General features: G+C 50.8%; 6 protein-coding genes across 6 annotated transcripts; 2 read left to right on the top strand and 4 right to left on the bottom strand.

Annotated features, from left to right (window-relative positions):
- Positions 1–65: 65 nt before the first annotated feature.
- On the bottom strand, positions 66–1,650 carry trm82 (putative tRNA methyltransferase; the record flags this gene model as incomplete). Its single annotated transcript, XM_056882007.1, has 3 exons — positions 66–453; positions 504–1,181; positions 1,238–1,650. 3 exons carry the CDS (start codon positions 1,648–1,650, stop codon positions 66–68), a joined length of 1,479 nt encoding a protein of 492 aa, XP_056743848.1.
- A 357-nt stretch (positions 1,651–2,007) lies between these two features.
- On the top strand, positions 2,008–3,014 carry N7443_001950 (60S ribosomal protein uL10; the record flags this gene model as incomplete). The annotated part of the gene is made up of 2 exons (XM_056882006.1): positions 2,008–2,251; positions 2,320–3,014. The coding sequence occupies 2 exons, from the start codon at positions 2,008–2,010 to the stop codon at positions 3,012–3,014; spliced, it is 939 nt and encodes a 312-aa protein (XP_056743847.1).
- A 719-nt stretch (positions 3,015–3,733) lies between these two features.
- N7443_001949 (putative GARP complex subunit Vps53) lies at positions 3,734–6,398 on the bottom strand (the record flags this gene model as incomplete). The annotated part of the gene is made up of 3 exons (XM_056882005.1): positions 3,734–4,447; positions 4,501–6,296; positions 6,356–6,398. 3 exons carry the CDS (start codon positions 6,396–6,398, stop codon positions 3,734–3,736), a joined length of 2,553 nt encoding a protein of 850 aa, XP_056743846.1.
- A 505-nt stretch (positions 6,399–6,903) lies between these two features.
- On the bottom strand, positions 6,904–9,153 carry N7443_001948 (uncharacterized protein; the record flags this gene model as incomplete). Its single annotated transcript, XM_056882004.1, has 3 exons — positions 6,904–6,948; positions 7,006–8,556; positions 8,737–9,153. The coding sequence occupies 3 exons, from the start codon at positions 9,151–9,153 to the stop codon at positions 6,904–6,906; spliced, it is 2,013 nt and encodes a 670-aa protein (XP_056743845.1).
- Positions 9,154–9,914: 761 nt separating this feature from the next.
- Positions 9,915–11,380, top strand: N7443_001947 (retrograde cargo receptor ERV46; the record flags this gene model as incomplete). The annotated part of the gene is made up of 3 exons (XM_056882003.1): positions 9,915–10,107; positions 10,187–10,367; positions 10,438–11,380. 3 exons carry the CDS (start codon positions 9,915–9,917, stop codon positions 11,378–11,380), a joined length of 1,317 nt encoding a protein of 438 aa, XP_056743844.1.
- Positions 11,381–12,293: 913 nt separating this feature from the next.
- Positions 12,294–16,053, bottom strand: N7443_001946 (uncharacterized protein; the record flags this gene model as incomplete). The annotated part of the gene is made up of 4 exons (XM_056882002.1): positions 12,294–15,329; positions 15,391–15,545; positions 15,623–15,973; positions 16,038–16,053. The coding sequence occupies 4 exons, from the start codon at positions 16,051–16,053 to the stop codon at positions 12,294–12,296; spliced, it is 3,558 nt and encodes a 1,185-aa protein (XP_056743843.1).
- Positions 16,054–20,847: the final 4,794 nt, after the last annotated feature.

Genomic DNA, 20,847 nt, shown 5'->3' with positions numbered 1-20,847 from the left:
CAAAGATGCTCTTTCAAGCTTTTTGTCTTGGTATACATTAATTACTGCATTGAAAATGCTTTGGCTCAATCATCAAACTTCATCTTTCGAAGATTTCCCAGTGTGTATAAGCAATCATCGAATGTCTTCTTGTCCTTCCCGTCGAGACTCGCTGGAAGATCAGTAGTCCCCGCAGCGTTGATTTCAGTCGTCATTGAATCATCTGCCGGGCTCCAGGTGAGAGTTCCAGGGGAGGAACTGACTTGGAAGGATTCAATCAAAGTCTGAGATGCGCTAGGGCTCGATTTCCACATCTCTGTCGAGCTAGCTTCCCGGACCGTGTCCACAGAGACGGAAATGGTTCCCTTTGAGGTAATACCAGTCACGTCGAGAACATTTCCGGAGAGCTGGATGGTACCCTGGGGCTTGAGGGTATTGTCACCCTCAATAGTGAAGGACAGAAGCTCTGGGCACCTGATGTAGAGATTAGCTGGGTTCATTGATTGATCTGGGGTGATACATACCCTTCCAACGCAACCAGAATGGCGTTCACGGGACCAGCGGTTTGTTGGAGAGAAACCTCCCAGATACCGCGAACAATGACGTCCTGGGCTTGCACAGCCTTATTAAGTGAAATCTTCTGGATGATCTGTCCCGCCCTCCAGTTCCAGACAATCAGGTAGCCATCGCCACCACCAGAAACAAGTACCTTGGGGGCCCATGATGGAATGCAGAGTTTGCTGACAAAAGAGGTGTGCCCCAGGCAGTACTGCTCAATGACGTGCACTTGAGGAACTCCGCGAGAGACACGAATATGCTCATCGCGGTCTGCAGTGAGGACATAGTTTCGTGTGGGGCTGTCAGGCGAATCTCCAGGCACAGATGCGGAGATCAAATCCAGAAGGACCGACACATGGCCGAGGATAGCCTGATGCTCGAAGTTTAGAGCTTCTTTCTCTTCCGGGGCGGGCTTATTGGGGGCTGTTCGCTTTTGCTGTTCCAAGGTCTCCAGATTGCGCTTTGTGTGTACCGTGAGTGGTGTCGCCGCAGGAATTCCAACATTGCGTGGCTTTGGCTCAGCACGCTTCACGTACCCCTCAGGAATCAATGGCAAAGAATAAGCGTCTCCAAACTTGTCACCGCACAGGAGAGTTTGACCATCAGGTGTCAGTGTCAATGAACTTGGACGCTTTGGCATTGTTCTGCGAGCAGATTAGTATTTATTTGCCTACTATAGACGTGCAGAGATGTCACCTACCGAGAACTGAGCTGCTGCAGCTTGCCCTCTTCACCCAAGCTGAAAACACGAATACACTTGTCCTCGCTGGTGACGACTGCTACATGTTTGCTGTCGCGAGAGACAACCATGAGGGGAATATTGGTCCAAACCGGAGCCTTGGTTTTGGCGCTCTTCTTTGGCGCCTTCTTCTGCTCAGATTGTTCTTCGGTGGCATTTTTGCTTTCTTCCGGGATTGTCTGTCCCTCTGTAGAAGCTGTAGCAGCAGATTCCGAGCTGTCTACGTCCTGGGGCCATACATCCAGGCGCTGCCCAGTGGCTGCGGAATAGGTGTAGAGTTTCCGGCCTGCTGAGGCAACCAGCACGTCCTGTTGGCCGTTTGCCTGTCGATTGACATACTCCAGACACTGGAAAGGGTGTTGGAAGCTCGCCATGACGAATTTGATCTTGAATGGACTCGGCAAAAATTTCAACGCCGCGAGGGGTCGATGTAGGTGCACCAACCTTAATCAAAAAATTTACCCGTTGCAAATGGCAAAGAATTTCAATCAAGGGAGCCGAATTGCCTGACAAGTAGTAATAAAAAAGAACATAAACGATTCCGATCTTGATCTTGATCTCGAGCTTGAGGAGCTCCCACGTCGCTTACTCACCCGGCCCAGTGTATGCCATCACGTGACGCACTAGCGAACCGAAAAAGAATTTCCCACAATTCCGCACCCCGTGAACTCTCTTCCTCCATCAACCACCAAATACCCTTAAACAACCTATCTTCATAACAGCAAGAAGAAATGGGGGGCAAGTCCGCTACCAAGGCCGCTTACTTCGATAAGCTCAAGGCCCTTCTCGATGAGTACCGCACCGTCTTCATTGTCGGTGTCGACAATGTGGCTTCTCAGCAGATGCACGAGATCCGTATCTCCCTCCGTGGAGAGGGTGTCGTCCTGATGGGAAAGAACACCATGGTCCGCCGTGCTCTCAAGGGCTTCATTGCTGAGAACCCTGAGTTCGAGCGCCTGATGCCCCACGTCAAGGGTGAGTTTGCGTCCAATTCGATTTTGCTATTCTTCCGGAATCGATTGAACTAACATCTCTTGTTTTAGGCAACGTTGGTTTCATTTTCACCAACGGCGACCTCTCTGCTATCAAGGAGAAGATCCTTGCTAACCGTGTCGCTGCCCCCGCCCGTGCCGGTGCCTTCGCTCCCGGTGACGTCTGGGTTCCCGCCGGTAACACCGGTATGGAGCCCGGTAAGACCTCCTTCTTCCAGGCTCTTGGTGTCCCCACCAAGATTGCTCGTGGTACCATTGAGATTGTCTCCGACCTCAAGCTCGTTGAGGCCGGTACCAAGGTCGGTGCCTCCGAGGCCTCTCTGCTCAACCTGTTGAACATCTCTCCCTTCACCTACGGTATGAGCATTCAGCAGGTCTACGATGGTGGTCAGTGCTTCAGCGCCGATGTCCTCGACATCACCGATGAGCAGCTCCTCAAGGCCTTCAGCCAGGCGATCTCCACCATCACCTGCCTGTCCCTTGCTACCAGCATCCCCACTCTGCCGGCTACCATCCACTCCGTCATCAACGCCTACAAGAAGGTCCTCGCTGTCGCTGTCGAGACCGACTACTCCTGGCCCGAGATTGATGAGCTCAAGGACCGCATCGCTAACCCCGATGCCTACGCTTCTGCTGCTCCCGCCGCCGCCGCCCCCGCTGCCGGTGACGCCCCCAAGGAGGAGGCCGCTGCTGCTGAGGCTGAGGAGTCTGAGGACGACGACATGGGCTTCGGGCTGTTCGACTAAGCGCCTCGCCATCTGATGGGACACGATGCCATGTATTAGATTTACTTGACCCAACCCCGAAAAGGGTTGGTGAATGAAAACGACTATGACTGGCTACGAAATTTCCGGACTTGTTCAATGGACGTAGAAGTACGCTCCATTATCTGTCTCGACTGAAATGGTGAGTTGATCCTTTTTTTGTTCCATATCCCCCTTTCACATCCTGCACCGCACCGGCGAATGATTATACATTTTTAACCCCGAGCTACGGCTCTGACGATTAAAACGCAACAACAACACTCTAATTTTTTAATGACGCCTTGCCATGTTTTGCATCTCTTCCTCACTTCACCATGATTCGGTTTTGGAAGCAATTGCTAACTATTTTGAAGTCGATAGGTTTTCTCTACCATTAGCTCGTAGTGTCTTGATGTCTTCGTAGTCGATGTAGGGAAGGGCGGACTGGAACTGACTGGCCGTCGCATGGCATGGGATGTGGACTGGGTGTCCTTTTGTTTGTACTCAAACCAAATGAAATACTCATGACACGTTCATTATCTATCTATCTCTCCTATTTTGTTAATAAGCGAAACTTTTTAACCAAGATGTATACGTTCTCAAAGTAGTCGAGCACAAACCCATAAGATCTATTCACGGTATCTGTATAGCTGAAATATAATTAATTACAATGGGGCCCCCGGTTTGAGATGCCATGAACACGAAAAAGCTATGCAACGTCGTCACTGGCCCCCGAAGCGACCTCCAAATCCACCGAGATCCCGACGGAAGAACTTGCCGATATTCTTCAGGTTCTCGTTCAAATTGCCTGCAGCCGTGGACTCGGATGGAGTATGCGTGTGGCTTGCCTGCTGTGCAGTAGCAGTAGCAGGGGCTGGCGACGAAGCTCCGGAATCCCGGGCGATACTGCTGTTTGAGGTAGTGCCTGTGATGCCCGCGACACCAGATGACAAGCTGGGGTTTCCGAAGCGATCGACACCGTCTTTGGCAGCTGATATGATGGCTGATCCGAGCATGGAGGCGTCGAAGCGGGAGGGCAGGGACGGGCCTAGGCCTTGCGAGACGGAGCCGGTTGTCGGTGCTGTAGGGGGACCTTGTAATGCTGTGAGAATCGGGTTGCTTTGTTGGAGGCTGGAAGCGTAGCGGTCCGATGCTTTGTGTAGCTGGAATAGCTCGACGAGGTGGTTCTGTTCTTGGCGGCTGCGGATGCCTTTGATGTCAAGGATCTTGCGGAAGTTGTTGTTGTTGCGGTCCGCGATATGAATCAGGTATGCTTGTACAAGAGCCTCGGGCGGTGATGGTCGGACTTGCAGGGTTTTGAGGAGGGTCTCAATCCTGAAAAAGCTGGTGTTGACCCGCTTGACAAAGCCTGCTGGGGCTGGAGCGGGAAGGAGTGATGAGAGTCCGCTCTTGAGGGTGTAGGAGTCAAGGAGCATCTAAAGCAGTGTTAGTTCGAAACACGATGGTAGGTGATGGAGATGATACATACCTGTTCGGCGCCAGTTTCTGAAACAGGTTTGCATTGGAAGACATTGCTGACGAACAGATTCGACATCAACTCGACCACATGGTCAGAAAAGGCTCGCGCATACTGCTGCTTTTGCAGCAATTGAAGGATCTCAGATGCTTTATCTTTGGCATGAGAGAGCAGCTCAGCAACATAGGAACTCTGGTCGCTAACAGCTTCAATCTTACTCCACGGCGTATTGCGCATTTCTCGCCAGCAAGGCTCCAGATGGACTTCAACCTGACGAACAAGGCCTCGTACGGCAGCAGATGCAATTCCCATGAAAGAGTCTGCTTGGCTTTGCAGGTCGACACTTTGCTTCAGAGACTCATCAAGGCGGCCCTTGATTTTCTCTTCTAATTGGTTGCATGTGGTATAGCAGTAGTCGGCCGTGTTAAGGACCGACACCAAGTCCTCTATCGACGGAACCTTTGATGGTGTGTGTGCTGAAGGGCGTTCGCTAATGTAATTGAGAAGAACCTGCTGTGCATATTGGTCCAAGTATTTCGCAAATACCTTTGCCAGCTCTGCTAAACTGCCACCAGTCGACAGCTTCGCACACTGTTGCAAAGAGTGTCGGTAGAAGTTAAAGAGCTCGATTGATGATGCAATGACGGTATGGGGGTTGAATTCCTCATCTGGGGGCTTCAGGGGTTGTTGGCGGTACTTCGGCAAGAGAGCAGCCAGCTGCTTGTCCTGTGCTTCCACCCAGACACTAAGATACGGCTCAAATGCCTCGGAAATAGATTGACCGAACGTAGGGATCTCGGTCGAAGTAAAGGTGTCTGTGGAAGCGCGAGATGAAGGTGCAAATCGACGTTCAAGAGAATGCTCGAATTCCAGTGTTTCTTGCAAACAAGAGAGCAGCAGGTTGACATCAATTGCCTGACCGCTGCGCACCGACCGAGCCAGGATACCTTTATAGTCGTCTCGTGTGCCTTCACAGAAAACATTGGCCAAAATTTCATTCACTCTCCAAGAGGCCGGGAAGATAGACGCGTTCTCTTCGTCGTAAATCTTCAATATCCGTCGGAACCACGCGTATCTTCGAGAGATGTTGTCCAAGGATCCAGCTTCTTCATTGTTCCTGAAGACCTGGCGGTACTCTCGGAGCTGGGTATTGCAGTACCAAGTCACAAGGCGAGATCGAGCATGCTCGCCCAGTGCATCAGCGACTAAGCATGCCTCTGAAAGAACACCCCGCCTCTGAGCCACCTCACTTTTAGCAAAGGCGATTTCGAAGTCCTCACAAACCTGCTCCAAAAGATCCCGTTGTATATCTGCCACATTTCGGCTCAGAATGGCGATTTGGTCGATCGATCGGTACGACTTGAAATGTGCCATGAGCTGGATCACCGCCTGGAGAAGCTGCGCGCATTCGCCGTACTGTCGAGTGCGACTGAGCGCTTGCAGCTGATCATACGCGGTCGTAAGCATTTGTAATCGCTTCAAGGCCGTCATCGACAGTGTGAGGTTCTTCTTTGCATTGTCCAATTGCTTGATGTCGGCCGTCATATCCGTGATCGCCTGCTCGGTCGTCAACGCGCGCTCTCGCACCTCGTCGATCTTCTTGAATAGCTCCGATAGATCCGCTTTGGCTGTCTGGATACGTTCCACGCTCTCGGCATTGGACGTGACCTGCTCCTCCACCAGCGTGCTGATGTCGTAGTCCAATTCATCTTCGTAGGTATGGAGCGCGTCGGAGATTTGGGAGGCGGAGGATAGGGTGGAGGTATGTGAGAATATAGCATTCAAGTGGTCGATAGGGTCATAGTCCACTGTACATATATAGGTCAGTACACCGGTTGGTGGGCGCACAGCGTTCAGTTGTCCGCACCTGCATCCAAGGCGTCAAGCGTGGGCTCCTCGTTGGGCGGCATTGAGCCGGTCGTTGGGACAGTAATCGCAGCCATCCCATTAGCTTGCCAGACTCATCCTGCACTTGGCCAAAAAATAAAGGGGAAACCAAGTAAGGTCGAGAGGAAGTTGGACAGTGAGGTCAGGCGAGTGGCGCGGGCCGCATGCTGGGGGGCCACCCGGGCCACTTGGCGTCTTACGCAACCTCAGCTGTATAAAATCCCAAAATACAACTACAATTTCAGAGGAAATTCGATATATGTAGAATATGCTTTCGAGCTCGTTATTTTTGTTCCTAGCCCATTTTAAGTCATTTGTAGAGTACAGAGTTGAAAGATACAGTCACGAAAACATTGCCATTCGCCCAAGCCATGCAAAAAGGAAAGCAACTTCAGTTAAATCATATCTCCGGCATACGGCGCACTGAGCAATCCATTATCGCGACACATTAGAAAGCGGAGCAGATTGGTAGGGACTGCATTAGGGAGTGAGGTAAGGCTGCGCCGGAGATCAGGTTGGAGAGACCGCTCATGCCGTAGGGAGGAAAGCGTCAGCGGGGAGAGTACCCTGTGCCTATTAAAGTCATGTTAGCATCTACCTCTCATCATATGAGTTTTAGGTGTGATTTACCTTCAATTCTTCGAAGTTCTTCCAAGCGGCTTCGGGGTTCCAACCATTGCCCGAGAGGGCCATCTCCGAGAATTGGAGGGTCATGCCAGACTTGGCGCTCATCTGAGCGACGAGTTGTTCTTGCTGGACTTGAGTATCGGGTTTACCGGGGGCAGGGGCGCCGTAGCCCGCAGGGAGGGCGAGTTGAGGAACAGGGGCAGCAGGGACTGGGGCTGGGGCCACGGCGGCGGGGTGAGCAACTGCCTGAGGAATGGCCTGAGGAATAGCCTGACTCTCGGGGCTCCACGCCTCATTGCCACCGTAAGCTCGGAGACACAACACATCACTGACAACTCGGATGCCGCCGAGGCCACCACCGGGCCCAATGATGAAAGTGCGGTCGAAACTGCGGGTTTCTACCTTGCCTCCAACACTTTCCTCGAACTTTCCGTGCACCATGATGATAAGACCACCAACACCAGTAGCGCTCTGTCCAGTGGGGTCAGGGAGTCCCGGCATTTGATGGCATTCAATAAGATAATCATCAGCATGCGTACTGATGTCGGGGTGGCGAGTTTGAGGGAGATCGTTCCACAGCTCGAGAATTTTCTCGGCGCCAGTGAAAGCACGCGACATGCGTGCAGAAAGATGGCTGATTTTGAGAAGGTTGCGGCTTCTCTTGATGTAAGGATCCCAGCCCGCCGTTCCAGTTTGCTGAGCCTTGGGAGCCTGCGTGTTGATGTTTATGGAGAAGGTAGATTCCTTGTCGTAAAACCCATTGACAAGCTCGGGGCGGTTGGTGTCGTAGCCAATAAAGAAGCCACGAATGAAGTTTTCCGCAATCTGAGACTCGTCCTGGTAGACAGGTGCTGAGACAGGGATGGGTGTCTTTTTCTGCGCAGCAATTTCTTCTGCAGTTCGAACTTCAACGTTGTTCAAGACCCGTAGTTTGGGGTACCACTTGAGCATGGTGTCCTTGAAAGTCGGGACGGCACTGATGGGGTTTCCAGTCAGATCCAGGAACTCCAGGTTTCGGAACTTCCACCGCCAGCCGGTCAGTGAAGAAGCGTCTTTGAAGTTATTGTTTTTAAGGTCTAGATTTTTCAGATCGGGGATGGTCTGAGCGAGAGTAGTAACGACTGTAATGTTGGCAAGTTGGTTGTCAGACAAGCTGACACTCTCCACTGCCTCGCGTCTCTCGGTGGAGTTGGTGAACTGCATCTCCCAGACCTTCATCAGGGCCGGGAAAAACTTCGACTCCGTAGAGGTGCTGTTAAAGATTCCCATGGCCCGCAGGCCTTCGTCGGTTCCGAGCTTTGAAAGGTCGAGAATTTTTGATTCCGGAAAGTAGCGCTTGCTGAGGATCTCCGTCATCTTGGATTTTGTGTCTGCGGTCGCGGCAGAGGTGCCGTTGCTAGTAGCCAGGTCGTGATCCAGTGCTGCAGTCGAAGATCCATCGTATCGTTTGACGGTGATGTTAACGCCTGCCCACAGATTGCCATTGGTTCGAATCATCCGATCCGCCAGTTCTCGCTTGACGAAAACAACGAGAATGTCGCCTTCGACGCGCGACTAATCGATCGTTAGCAAGGTGCAAAAGACCTTGAAAGACGCCCGTCACCCAAAGGAAGAATCGGCAGGGAGCCCAGGTAGTGTCGACCGACGATGTGGGAGCTCGTCCGCAACGAGCAAATACCGGCGCGGGTGACGTTGGCGTTGATATATATAAACCGCTTGTAATGTTGAACATACCTTGGTGATTTTAGCGCGGGGTCCAGATTTAACGATTGCATTCATTCGTCTCTCGAGAAATGCGGTGAGGCTTTCGACGCCGCCGTCGCGCTTGCCTGCCGCCTTGCTGTTCTTCCATCCGCTTACACTGAAAGATTCCAGGTTGCTGTTGCTAGAGCCGGAGCCTTGACCTTGGCGAATATTGGCCTGAGAATCCTTGCCTCCTCCGGAGACTGCAGTCTCAAGGAGATCCAGATTCCTCGCGCGCGCCTGGGGTCGGCTGGCTCCACTTGACCGTCCGGTGTCACCTCGACCACGCTTTCCTCCCCTCACACCAGGTCGTTCCATGTCCATATCACCATCCCGATCGGTGCGTGTCGGACCCCGCTGCTTGCGGATGCCCCCACCACTGGTGCCGCCGCGACGAGACGGTTTCATGGTTTTCCTGGGGTATGTTTGGACGAAACTGGGGGTGAGTGAAGTGATGCGAAGCAGTATCGACGAGAGAAAACAAAGGGCGATGGTTGGTTGACCTGAGGGGCCTTCGTGAAGTCGACTGCGCGCTGCGCGCCTTAAATCAGGCAAGAAGACGTTGTTCGCATACAACAGAGGGAGTTCGGAGAAATTCAGCAATGACTGGAGAGAGAAGATGCGTGGGAGAAAGAAATTTAGGGAAAGAATGAAGCAGGCACCTGTCTTTACGTAGACCAGGCAGCCGCAGGTACAATGCGCTCCGAGAAATAATCAAAAGATGCGAAAAAAGTGACGTGAAGATCACGTGGGCGCGACTCTGCAGCTCCCGCTGACTCATATGCTGAGTCATGCTGTTCCCCACCAATCAACGGCTGTGATCTGTCCTCACTATCAGCGGGTCCATCTATAGACGCCCTCAAGCCTTGTACATCTGATCTGGCCAACTTGCACCAGGCCTCATTCTCGGGTGGTTCAGCTGGGAAAGTTAGGTCCGACAAAGTCAATTGCATTGACTGAACCTTTTGTGGGTAAGTGGACTCTTCAATGCCCCATTCCATCTCTGCTCCGCCCGTGTTCCCCCCCGAGGTCGCTTAACCACCGGCTTGCGCGTTCCGTTAGAGCTCTACTAATGTCTCCGATGGTTCCCCCTCAGACGATTGCGCTGCCACCGCTGTCCTTGATTCTCTACACGCGTTTACGGTTCGCTCTATGCCCGTTCTGGCGAGATGCCCGCAAAGTCGCGATTCACGAGGCTAGACGCCTTCGCCAAGACCGTTGAAGATGCCCGAATTCGCACGAACTCTGGTGGTATTATCACGATAGTCTCGCTGGTGGTGGTCCTATGGCTCGTGTGGGGAGAATGGGCTGACTACCGACGCATCGTGGTGGAGCCGGAGCTCATTGTTGACAAGTCAAGAGGTACGCATTTGAGCTCAAACAAAACAACTTGTGCCCAGTGGTGTTTACTCATCCTAACTCGTGGGGGTGGTCTGAACAGGAGAAAGAATGGAGATCCATTTGAACATGACTTTCCCTCGGCTACCGTGTGAGCTTCTGACTTTGGATGTTATGGACGTTTCAGGCGAGCAGCAAGTGGGTGTCGCGCATGGAATGAACAAGGTCCGCCTGTCACCTTCTGCAGAGGGAAGCAAGGTTATCGATGTTCAGTCTCTGGACCTGTGAGTTTCCTATGAATTGAAAGTAATCCACCTAAACAGTGACCATGAGCTCACCTCCACCTCCTTCCAGGCACTCCCCTTCTGACGCCGCCGCCCACCTCGACCCGGAATACTGCGGCGATTGCTACGGAGCCAATGCACCAGAGAATGCGATTAAACCCGGATGCTGCAGCACTTGCGACGAAGTTCGGGAGGCATATGCCGGAAAGCAATGGGCCTTTGGTATCGGAACCAACGTCGAGCAGTGTGAACGGGAAGGATACGGAGAAAAGCTCCAGGCTCAGCGCCGCGAAGGCTGCCGAATTGAGGGCGTTCTTCGAGTGAACAAGGTCGTTGGCAACTTCCACATCGCCCCCGGTCGTAGCTTCACCAACATGAACATGCACGCCCACGATCTGGAGAACTATCTCATGCCCGGCGCCGCCCCCGAAGACCAGCACACTATGACCCACGAGATCCATGAGCTCCGCTTTGGTCCTCAGCTTCCTGCTGAGCTCGCGGACCGATGGCAGTGGACTGACCACCACCACACCAACCCGCTCGACGACACCAAACAGGCTACGAACGAGCCCGCGTACAACTTCATGTACTTCGTCAAGGTTGTCTCAACATCTTACCTCCCTCTAGGCTGGGACCCAACATTCTCGTCTGCGATCCACAGCGCCTACGATAAGGCCCCTCTTGGCACCCACGGTCTCGCCTACGGAGCCCAGGGAAGCATTGAAGCCCACCAGTACTCCGTGACCTCGCACAAGCGATCCCTGATGGGTGGCGACGATGCTGCCGAGGGCCACAAGGAGCGCATGCACGCCGCAGGCGGTATCCCCGGTGTATTCTTCAACTACGACATCTCGCCCATGAAGGTCATCAACAAGGAGACTCGCCCAAAAACCTTCACCGGTTTCCTTACCGGCGTTTGCGCCATCATCGGTGGCACTCTGACAGTCGCCGCGGCTCTGGACCGTGGTCTGTACGAGGGAGGCATGCGGATCAAGAAGCTGCACTCTAACTAGATTTACTTCTGTGGTGTGTTTCCATAGTTGAGCGATGCCATCTATACTAGCATGGAAGGTTGTGTGGCATGTGGAGGGCTAGGGAAGTGAGAAAGTGGGCACTCGTGGCGTTTTTGGGATACCTATACATTGAATTTGTTTTGTTTTCATGCCCAAGGCCATCATATATGTATCTTTCATCACATCAATAGCACTGAAAGTTGTGTAAACTCTACTGAAACAATGCCACGTAGGAGACATTCACGCTGGATAGCAAGTCTCAGCTCCGTTAGCGGCTGGGGGAAGAAATCAAACTGGACATATGTATCCATGGGGGTGGTGTTCGGGAGAAGACTAAGATGAGGGGGAACCCTTGCCGATTCTTCTGGTACAAACCCTGAACCAATTCTTACAGGGCTATGAAATAGGGCAATCTGGCGTTTATTACTATTATAGTCCCTCTATGCCGCAGACTGTTTTTGGTTCACACGAACATTACGTTCTTACATGAGAAAAAATGACCCATACTAGAATTCACTATAATTCACCGAGACAGATAAAAATCCCTTTCAGTTTGAAGGACGAAGCCTCCGAGCAAATCTCTGTACATTGGAAACTTGATCAATATCAAGGACAAAATGAAAGGACAATAAGGACCCAAAACGAGGAAGACCATGCGTGGAAAAGAGAAGACTCCGCACCAAACCGATCTGGAACTCCATATTGATGCGAAATGCGAGCGAGAAAAACAAAGAGTGTGTAGAGGCAAGGAAAAATAGAAACTGCTATCAGCGTGTGCAACGAGGTCTAGGTCTAGTTGGTAAGGATGCAGACGTGGCGTTTTGGACTTGAAGGAAATGATTGAAAGGGATTGTGCAGGAGGTTGAAAGACGATAATGAAAGGAAACGGTAAAGAGAAAGAAGCCTTTGTGGCTTAGTAGCGCATGGCGTTGTAGTTGTTCGGGTATTCTCCAGGAGGATATTGTTGGCTTTGTTGGTAGCTCGGCGGACCTTGTACGGCGGTCTGGGGAATTTGTCCATACCAAGAGCTCCTTCGCGGCTCATCAGGGCGGTTCATTTGGTGCAGGGCATCCCAGGTATGGCTGGCTCCAGGCAGGTTATACATGGGCTGCTGAAGAGGCTGCTGGGGATGGTACATCGAACCGGCGTATTGTGGAGCATATGGTTGCTGGTTCAGAACCTGCTGTCGATGGGCGATGGCATGTTGAACCATTTGATTCGACATCCCCTCCCTCATCTCACGCTTCTCACGTTCACGGGCATCGATTGTCGAAACCAAGCCCCCGCCTTGAACTTGCGGCTGAGGAGTTTTGTTGGCGTGGCTTAAGTTGAAGAATGAAGAACCAGTTACGCGGGCAACATGCTCCTGCTCACGGGCGGAAAGGTTGTTGGAAAAATCGCTGTAATTGTTCAACACCATTCCTGTTCCGCGCGAGGAAGGACGGTAGTTGGGATCCGGGTGAGCAGTCATGCGAGAATTGGACCGGATCTGGTTGGCCCAGTCACCAGATACTGGCCTGGGCTGTGGCGGAGTGTTGTTAGATGGGGAACGGTGATGCATATGCATCGGGGGACTAGGTGCTGCTCGCTGCTGGACATACTGTTCCGGGGTGAGGCCTCCGGCAGGAGTAACAGGGCGATTGGTGGCCATTCCAGGCTGCCACAAGACGCTCCGTCGATATTCTTCCTGGCTTGGAGACCGCTGATTTCCCCGGTCCACTTGGCTTGTCGGGACCGACAGCCTGTAGCGCTCTGCAGCATCCAGGTCGTTCCGAGGAGTTGAGGCCTTGCGCAAAGTGTCCCCTGTACTCGGGCGTCCGGTGGTAGGCATGTAGGTCAATGTAGGGCCGAAATCAACTGTAGGAATTTCTGAGTTGGCCTCCGGAGGCCTTTCCGTTGAATAATGAGCGTCACCAATAACAAGATCCTGCTTGGCCGGTATCCCCACAGTCTTCATGACACCCATTCTGGGCCTGGTAACGGACTTCTGAGACTTCTTGCTGTAAATAGATTCGTGCGTACTCGCATAGTCCGGAGAAACAGTCGAAGCATCGTCGTAGACGCTCTCATCCTCAATTCGTTGTTGGCGAGGAGACACAGGGGACGGGAGGTGAGGGGCGATTCGGTTCAACGCATCTTCGTCTAGAGTATGTCGAAGATCGTCAAAGCTCGGCTCTCCGTCGGGAGAGAGGGGTTCCTGCCCAAATATCTGTCTTTGAGGAAGAGGCTTGCGCTTGACAGCCTTGGAAACTTCGACATTCACGCGTCGCTGGGGTGATGGAGTGCCGCCGGTACTGGGAGTTGCTGGACGTTGGTCTGCGGTCTGCGGGGGCCGCACAGGAATCGCAATACCAATATCTTCATCACTCGAAGAATGCATGAGGGCCGGGTTCATGTATGCGACCTGCGCTGGAGATAGACCATTGTTTAGATAAGGGCCTTGTGACCGTCGATCGAGGCTGGAACTGGATTGCTGGTTACGCAAAGCGCCTGAAATACCAGCCGTACTCATTGTGCCAACAGACGTTAGCTGTGTTAGGGTAGCATGGGACATTCTGTTATTGGCCCTTCTCTGCTCCAATGTCATTTCGGGTCGATTGTCAGGCATCGACCGAGGTCCATGTACAAACGACGGTGGACTGGCAACTGGAGATGGAGGCGTACGAGGCGGGAATTGTTCTCCATTCAGGACAGGTTGGACAGGTTCGGCAGGGGTTCGATCACTCTCGGAGCTAGTGCGCTCAGTAATGGGCGCTACAATACCCTGTGCTCTCTCACGTTGCACTAGATCCTGGACAGACGAGAGAGGTGAGTTTTCATTTGAGCCCTGGCCAGGTCTAGGCCCTGTCTGCATGCCCGTGATGTCTGACATTCCACGAGAGTGGTAAACCGGGGGCTCAGTTCTTGGAACCTCGTGAATGACAGCTTCTGCAGAACGATTGAACTCTGGCTTGCCTTCAGGAAGAGAGAAGGGTTGACGCATAGGGTTGATCGGTCCGTCACCGTTGCGGACGGAGATGCTCGAGCGGTAGCGCGGTCTGCTGCTGTTGATACTGCTTGTTCGACTTCGGCCTGTGGATATACGCTTCTGTGTCGCCTCCTTCAACTGCTTCCTCCATTCTGCCTCACTCCATTCCTGACTTCCAGCAATCTGGAGAAGGTTGGTTATATCTAAAACATCCAAATAACCATATCGACGCTGCTTGGGGAAAGCAAACATGATGCTTTTAATGTGGTTTATGTCGGCGACAAGGCGGGTCGGACGACCATAAAGGTTGAAGGTATCGAATATTGGGAATAAGAACCGAAGCATGGTCTCGAAACCAGAAACCGCGGCATGCAGCTCAGGCATGACAAAAACCAAGCCATCTGCAGAAGACTGAGGTTGCTTGTGCATATGTATCTGGCCCTCCAGCTTCACCAGTGTCGATTTATCAATGAGTGCTTTGGATTGCGGGTAAATCGCGTACGCCGAGTACACATTGGTGATGGTGGCGATCGGTTGCACCTTCTTGGTCTTCTTGGTTTCGAAGAATTGGATATTTCCAAGGACCGGCATTGACAAACGGTCGTAAGCAGACTTCTTCATTGCCTTTCGGGCTTTCTGGACATCTTTCTCATTTGGCGGATTAATCACAAACCAGCATCTTCTCCAGGGAGTTCCCGCGCCAAATCGCACGCGTGCCCAATCCTCATGCTTGAACTTGGTGGGAACCAAAATTGACTGTATTCCCGGAAGGGTTTTGCCTCTGGCAGCGATAAGAGAGCCGGTGTAAGCTTCATATAAAGATGTGTGCTCGTACATGGCGAGGCGGATTGCAGCCGTCCACTGAGTCATTGAATGGAATGAGCTGAAATGTAACAAATATCTATTCTTGCCGGCAGAAGAAAGACTGAGGACATTCTTTAGAGGTGCGACTGCTCCGTTGCGAATTGGTAATGTTTCGATCTGCGAGGCAATTAGTTCTGAGGCAAAGAAGGCGCTAAAAGAAAACAAAATAGCAACGAACCATCTTGATCGACGCATCAGCCAGGTTGATGAACGTCGCGGGAGGCTCTCCTCCGTTTGCTGCGTCCAGCGCAGCCGCTTCCCAGAGAGAGAGGACCGTTCCAACCAGTTGGGCATAGCATTCCGTCCACTGGCGATCGGCAGTTTGCCGCCCGTCTGCGCATTGCGTTAGTCCACATGGTTCCTCTGCATGAGACAAAAGCCCGTGAATGCGGGAAAAATAGACGACTCACATGCATCCTGGTCATTTAGCTTCAAAAAATAGCCTTCTTGGTAGACCTTGTTGGTATGAATGTTGAGAAAGGAGAAGATTGGCGAAAGCTCCGGTGGGGTGTCCACGGTGTGTTCCATCAGAGGCGGATTGCGCGAGAAGATCACTGAAGGAGGTCGCGAGCCCATGCCGTCATTTCTCGGGCTTGCACCGTTGACGGGAGACAGTTCAGAGGGAGGCGAGGGTGTTTCGGGGGAAGGTGTATGCCAGCGGGGCGGTATTTCCGACGGGTTCACGTTCCTCGACAATCTTTTGCTTTCTCTCTTAGAGTCATTGTTCTTAGAACCTCCGAAGGTTGATATAAACGAGCGAACTAGACGGACGCAAGGGCGAGTCAATAATGGGGTTCCTGCCACGCGGAACGCCGATCAACTTACCACGCGAGCCACCCATGACGGCGAATGGGTCAGCAGACCAAAGAATCTCGCCTTCGACCAGCGCTGGGCGAGTTGTGAAACGAGAGATAAAGGAGGACACAGGAGAAGTGAGAGGACGTGGCAAGTGCACGGACTTGGTGAAGCTAGATTAAGGGAGGCCGCTGGGGACCGAGTTCTCGCCGGGACAATTTAATCCATCGAGCCCTGCTAAGAAGTAGGGATCTCCCGAAAGATATAGGGGAGGCGAAAGTCAAGGGCACGAGGGGGAAGTTTCGCTAGACAGGTGCCAAGCGGGAAGGTGACGTTGCGGGTTCCCAGGATAGGTTTCCAGTCACCGGGACTAGGACACTTCGGATTCGCGGAGGGTAGCGAGCACTGGGAGCGAAATAAAACAAATGAAGCAAGAGAAACGAGAGAAATGTGAGAGGTTGGGGAGTGAGAGAAGGTGCCCAAGTGTAGGGGAAGAGGCGACAAGCAGGACCGTGGGTCACAGTCTGGAGAGAAAAAGTTGGAGACGGCAAAACTAGTGGGACAAGGTCGACGCGTTTGAACCTGAGACTCTAGTACCGATGGACCGTCTTACTGTCTATGAAAGAAAATAGAATATTCTCTATACCACTTCTACCACTTTGACCACTCCTTGTCAATTCTCCCAATTCTCCTAATTCCAATTCTAGGTGATTTGTACATCCAAAAGTGTCGTCATCCAGCGAGATCGGCGGCGGTGGAGTGTGGCCCAAATTTAGAACTGCATACTGTACATGTCTCGGCCAAGTCGAACTTCGAGATACTTTTCGTTTCTTTCAGTTTTACACGAACGGGTGACTAAATACCATGGTTTCTTCAGACATTTGGCACCTGTTAGTTACACCCTGAAATAACGACAACCCTTTACCCTGTACTAAGTGGTAATGACAAGCGGGTCCAACACGGCCCATATTCACGCTGCGCTTACCTTCTGCCGGGGACGCGCACACTCTTGCCACACCGCCCTATCCTGGACGCTTTTCCACGATGGCCCGATGGCCCGATGAACTGTTCACTGGTTGCCTGTTCAAACCCTGGAATATGCACGACAAGGCACCCGGACCTCTGTTGGGCTCCAGCCACAAAACTAGGCATCCCACCTCACTTCTATGTATGGTCTCAAAGGCGTAGTCTTGGCGTTCGGGTCCACAGGTATCGGCATTTGCTCAATGTGGTCCCCTGTCATCCGTTGATTGGCCTTGATCTCTGAGATCCCTTTAATCACTGCCTTTCCTCCTAGAGATCCGCGATGCAGCTGTGGCTGGTCCTTGTACCCTAAACCCTTCCGGTACAAGAAATTCAGGATCGGGTTCAGGCGCAGGGCCAAGGGGTCATGCCTGTATGTTGGCACCTATGATTATCTCCTTGGCGGCTTGTCCCACCCATTCCAGTTTGGCGTCCAAGAATAATTGCCTTAGTTGATTGCTCCTGACTGAGACACGGTGGCCTCGGTATCGGTGGGGCTGGTGACTTGGCTTCTTTTAGCCATACCTGGACACTTGGTCGTGTCACGGTAATATGGCCCCGTGATGGTCCTTTTTTTTTTTTTACATAGGGGTGTGCCCCTATTCTATTAATCACTCGGAATCTCCCTGTACCCGGTGACCTTTTAGCTTATTCGCCACAAACTAGAGGCACTAACCAACACTAATGGTCCATGCTCTATGTAGGCACCGTTATATTGCCCCACGCGCTTAAGCAAATAAAGCATTTAATTACTAAATAATATTACCTTCTCCTGAGCGGAGAAGTCTGCAGTTCGACATAGGGGATACCCCTGTCGATCTGGGGAAAGGTGATGCCTAGCATCCACTACCTTTCCAGCCTAATGCATGTAGCATTAGCTTTCACTGCAAGGACTACCTTATAAAGCTTCAGATGTATTTCGGTTTCTGGGTATTTAGTATGGTGGCATGAGTACTATTAAGCCCCTCAGTATATTTGAATCTGAAAAGGCACTAGTGTATTGGGTCGTTTACAAGCAGGGTCTGGCTTTGGTGCGCTATGGGGTCGCCATTTTGTATTATCTTATGAAAGAATGGTTGATATGCACAATAATTACTTGGAAATGGGACATGAAAATAAAATTGCTTCTCTTTGTAGTGGTGTCGCGATCTCGAAGTTAACTGGTGATCGTGACATGGATTTGTGAAACTCCACAGAAGGACGTCAGAACTGAAGATTTGAGAGGACGAATTTGATAGACAGTCTGCCGTAGGTAGAGGCCTTCCATATAGATGAAGTTGCTGAGAATTCAGCATGGAGACTCAGAAAGTACTTACCCACTTGTTTGAGAAAATTCGCTTTTGGTAGCATTCATTGCTCTTCCTAGTATTTACTTTCAGGCTCATTCGGGTGCGAGTTTTTTGAGATATGATGCGTAAGAAAAGGGAAGAAAGGATGAGAAAGGTTTGAGGCGTACGAAATACTTGGAAGAGGGGAAAGGAGGAAGAAGGTACGAGGCATAAGAACCCTTGGGAGAGGGGAAACAAGGGGAAATATTGGAAGAAGTGAATCTACTTATTCGTAGCCTAGATAGCCTGCTTCTCCCATAGCACTAATTTATCACTCTTCCACATTTTCCCGTACTCGGTCTTCCCTCCTGACATTACCTATTGTACGGTTCTTAAAAATAGCCATAAACATTTGAAGTGAAGCAAGAACGAACGGAATGGCCTTCGGCCATGTCTACTAATCCAAATTTATCTAATGCCCACTGACTATTCTTTTACTTTCATAATCACAGTTTGGATATACATGTAAACCAGACTCGACAGGTTTCACGGATGTCTTTGCCTGTATTCTTAGGTAACTGCGAAATAGTCTAAAGGCTCACAAAGCTCAGACAAACGCCCTATGGCGGCATACGTATATATCCTATGGTAAAATTTATCGCCTTATTATCTCTTTATACAACTAAATGAAGTATTCCTCCTCTCGGTAGTTCGATTTACCACTAGGAGCAAATATACCTTCGTAGCGATATTCTCTGTATCCACCACCATTAAGACTTTTTTAGATAAAAAATCACCTATTAAAAGGATTAAGGTTGACCAAAAAATGGGGAGGGAAAAAAACATTGCGTGCTGCAGGACTCGAACCTGCGCCACTTCCGTGACTGGGATTTCCAAACTCCGTTTAACGGTGCTAAGCTTTGCTTGAATCCAGCGCCTTAACCACTCGGCCAAACACGCGGCGGTATTAGTAATACTTTTCATACAATGTGATATTCCTTTGTCAGCTACTTCGTTACTCCTTCCTAGATATTTATATAATACTGGAAATATGTGTAAGTGAGACTCCAGTCTCACAGGCAGTGCCGCCTAAATTCGTAGGCCGATAAGTACAAGATGGTCTGAAAGCTCTTAATAACCAGAGAAACACCATATATAGAGACATTAGTAGTAGTAGTAGTAGTAGTAGTTGTTTTCATTAGCCTGGTAAAGCTCGCTTTGAATACTTACATGAGGTGCTCTAGACCAAGTCCGAAGCGCAACCGAATGGCTATCGCTAGTTCCGCTATAACAGAGAAGCCCTATTTCGCATGCGAATTTGCAGCGAAACTACAGAATATTATATGGAGTTGAGGAAATAAGGGTCTTTGAATTTCCAGATCCGGGAGAGCTCCAAAACAAACAACCTGAACTCCAACAAACGGAGCAAACGACCAAAGATGGTAAAAGAAAATCAAGAAAAAAAGGCCCGATCGGAAAGCTGCAGCCGCTCCCGATCGCAACAACCTTGGAAATTTCCCCGCGGGATGCCGCATTAGCACCATTATATCGCGTTTACGTCCTCCCTACCCCCAATTTTTGCTACAATTATCCTCCAATGGAACTTTACCTTCCTCTCTACTTATCCTGCAATGGAGTTTCTCCCCTCCCAGTTTCCGAGGCTTTGCACCACCAAGTTCGCCTTGTTGGTCGATTGATTCTCGTCCATTAGCGTCCTTATTTCACGAAGGTTTTGAGTTACTGAGAAGCGATCGCAGTACCCTATCACACTCTCGGTCTAGTCACTCGCTTTCGATTTGATCAAAGCCGTTCCATCGTGCGTATTGTTTCGATGTAAAGGGGTGGCAGTCGACCTGGAATACGACCTTGGATGCGCGATGTTGTTGATTGCTCTTGTCCCTGTTGCCCTGATGCGTTGATATTTCGTCCGTTTTAGAGGCAGTATATACTATATTCAACTTAAGTGTCGGTAGTTATAGATATATTAGGGCCCTGTTAAACTCTAAAGCTTTGTTCCGACTCTATATAGCGAGAGTAAAAATCCTTCTGTCCCCTATCATGCTTGTAGAATAAAAAGATCATGCGTAGTTTATCTGACTATAGTTAGGAGAAAAAAACCGAAAAAAAATATATTGCGTGCTGCAGGACTCGAACCTGCGCCACTTCCGTGACTGGGATTTCCAAACTCCGTTTAACGGTGCTAAGCTTTGCTTGAATCCAGCGCCTTAACCACTCGGCCAAACACGCGGTGGTATGAGAATTTCCTCCTTTTTGAAATCCATGGACCTTTTTACATTTGGTTCTTCGTGTCAAAATCTTAACTCTTACTTTGGTATCAGTCGACTCCCGATGTTGCTGAATTGAATCCCCTAATTAATTGGCCAAACTCCTTGTCTTCGGCAAATGCAATAAATTTAAACATAGACAAACCTTACCTCGGCTAAAGGAGTGAACTGCAGGTATGCATTCAGATAAAAGAGGGTCAAATATTGCTGCCTAAAATTCCAGGTATGAATGTGTGTTAGCCGTTTTTGGCGCTCAATTTACCG

Source organism: Penicillium atrosanguineum (genome assembly GCF_028827265.1).
Source record: "Penicillium atrosanguineum strain IBT 20685 chromosome Unknown utg000002l_segment0_segment0, whole genome shotgun sequence".
In the NCBI taxonomy this organism is placed as follows: domain Eukaryota; kingdom Fungi; phylum Ascomycota; class Eurotiomycetes; order Eurotiales; family Aspergillaceae; genus Penicillium; species Penicillium atrosanguineum.
The sequence above is the reverse complement of the archived record's forward strand: the minus strand, read 5'-3'. Positions and strand labels throughout refer to the sequence as shown.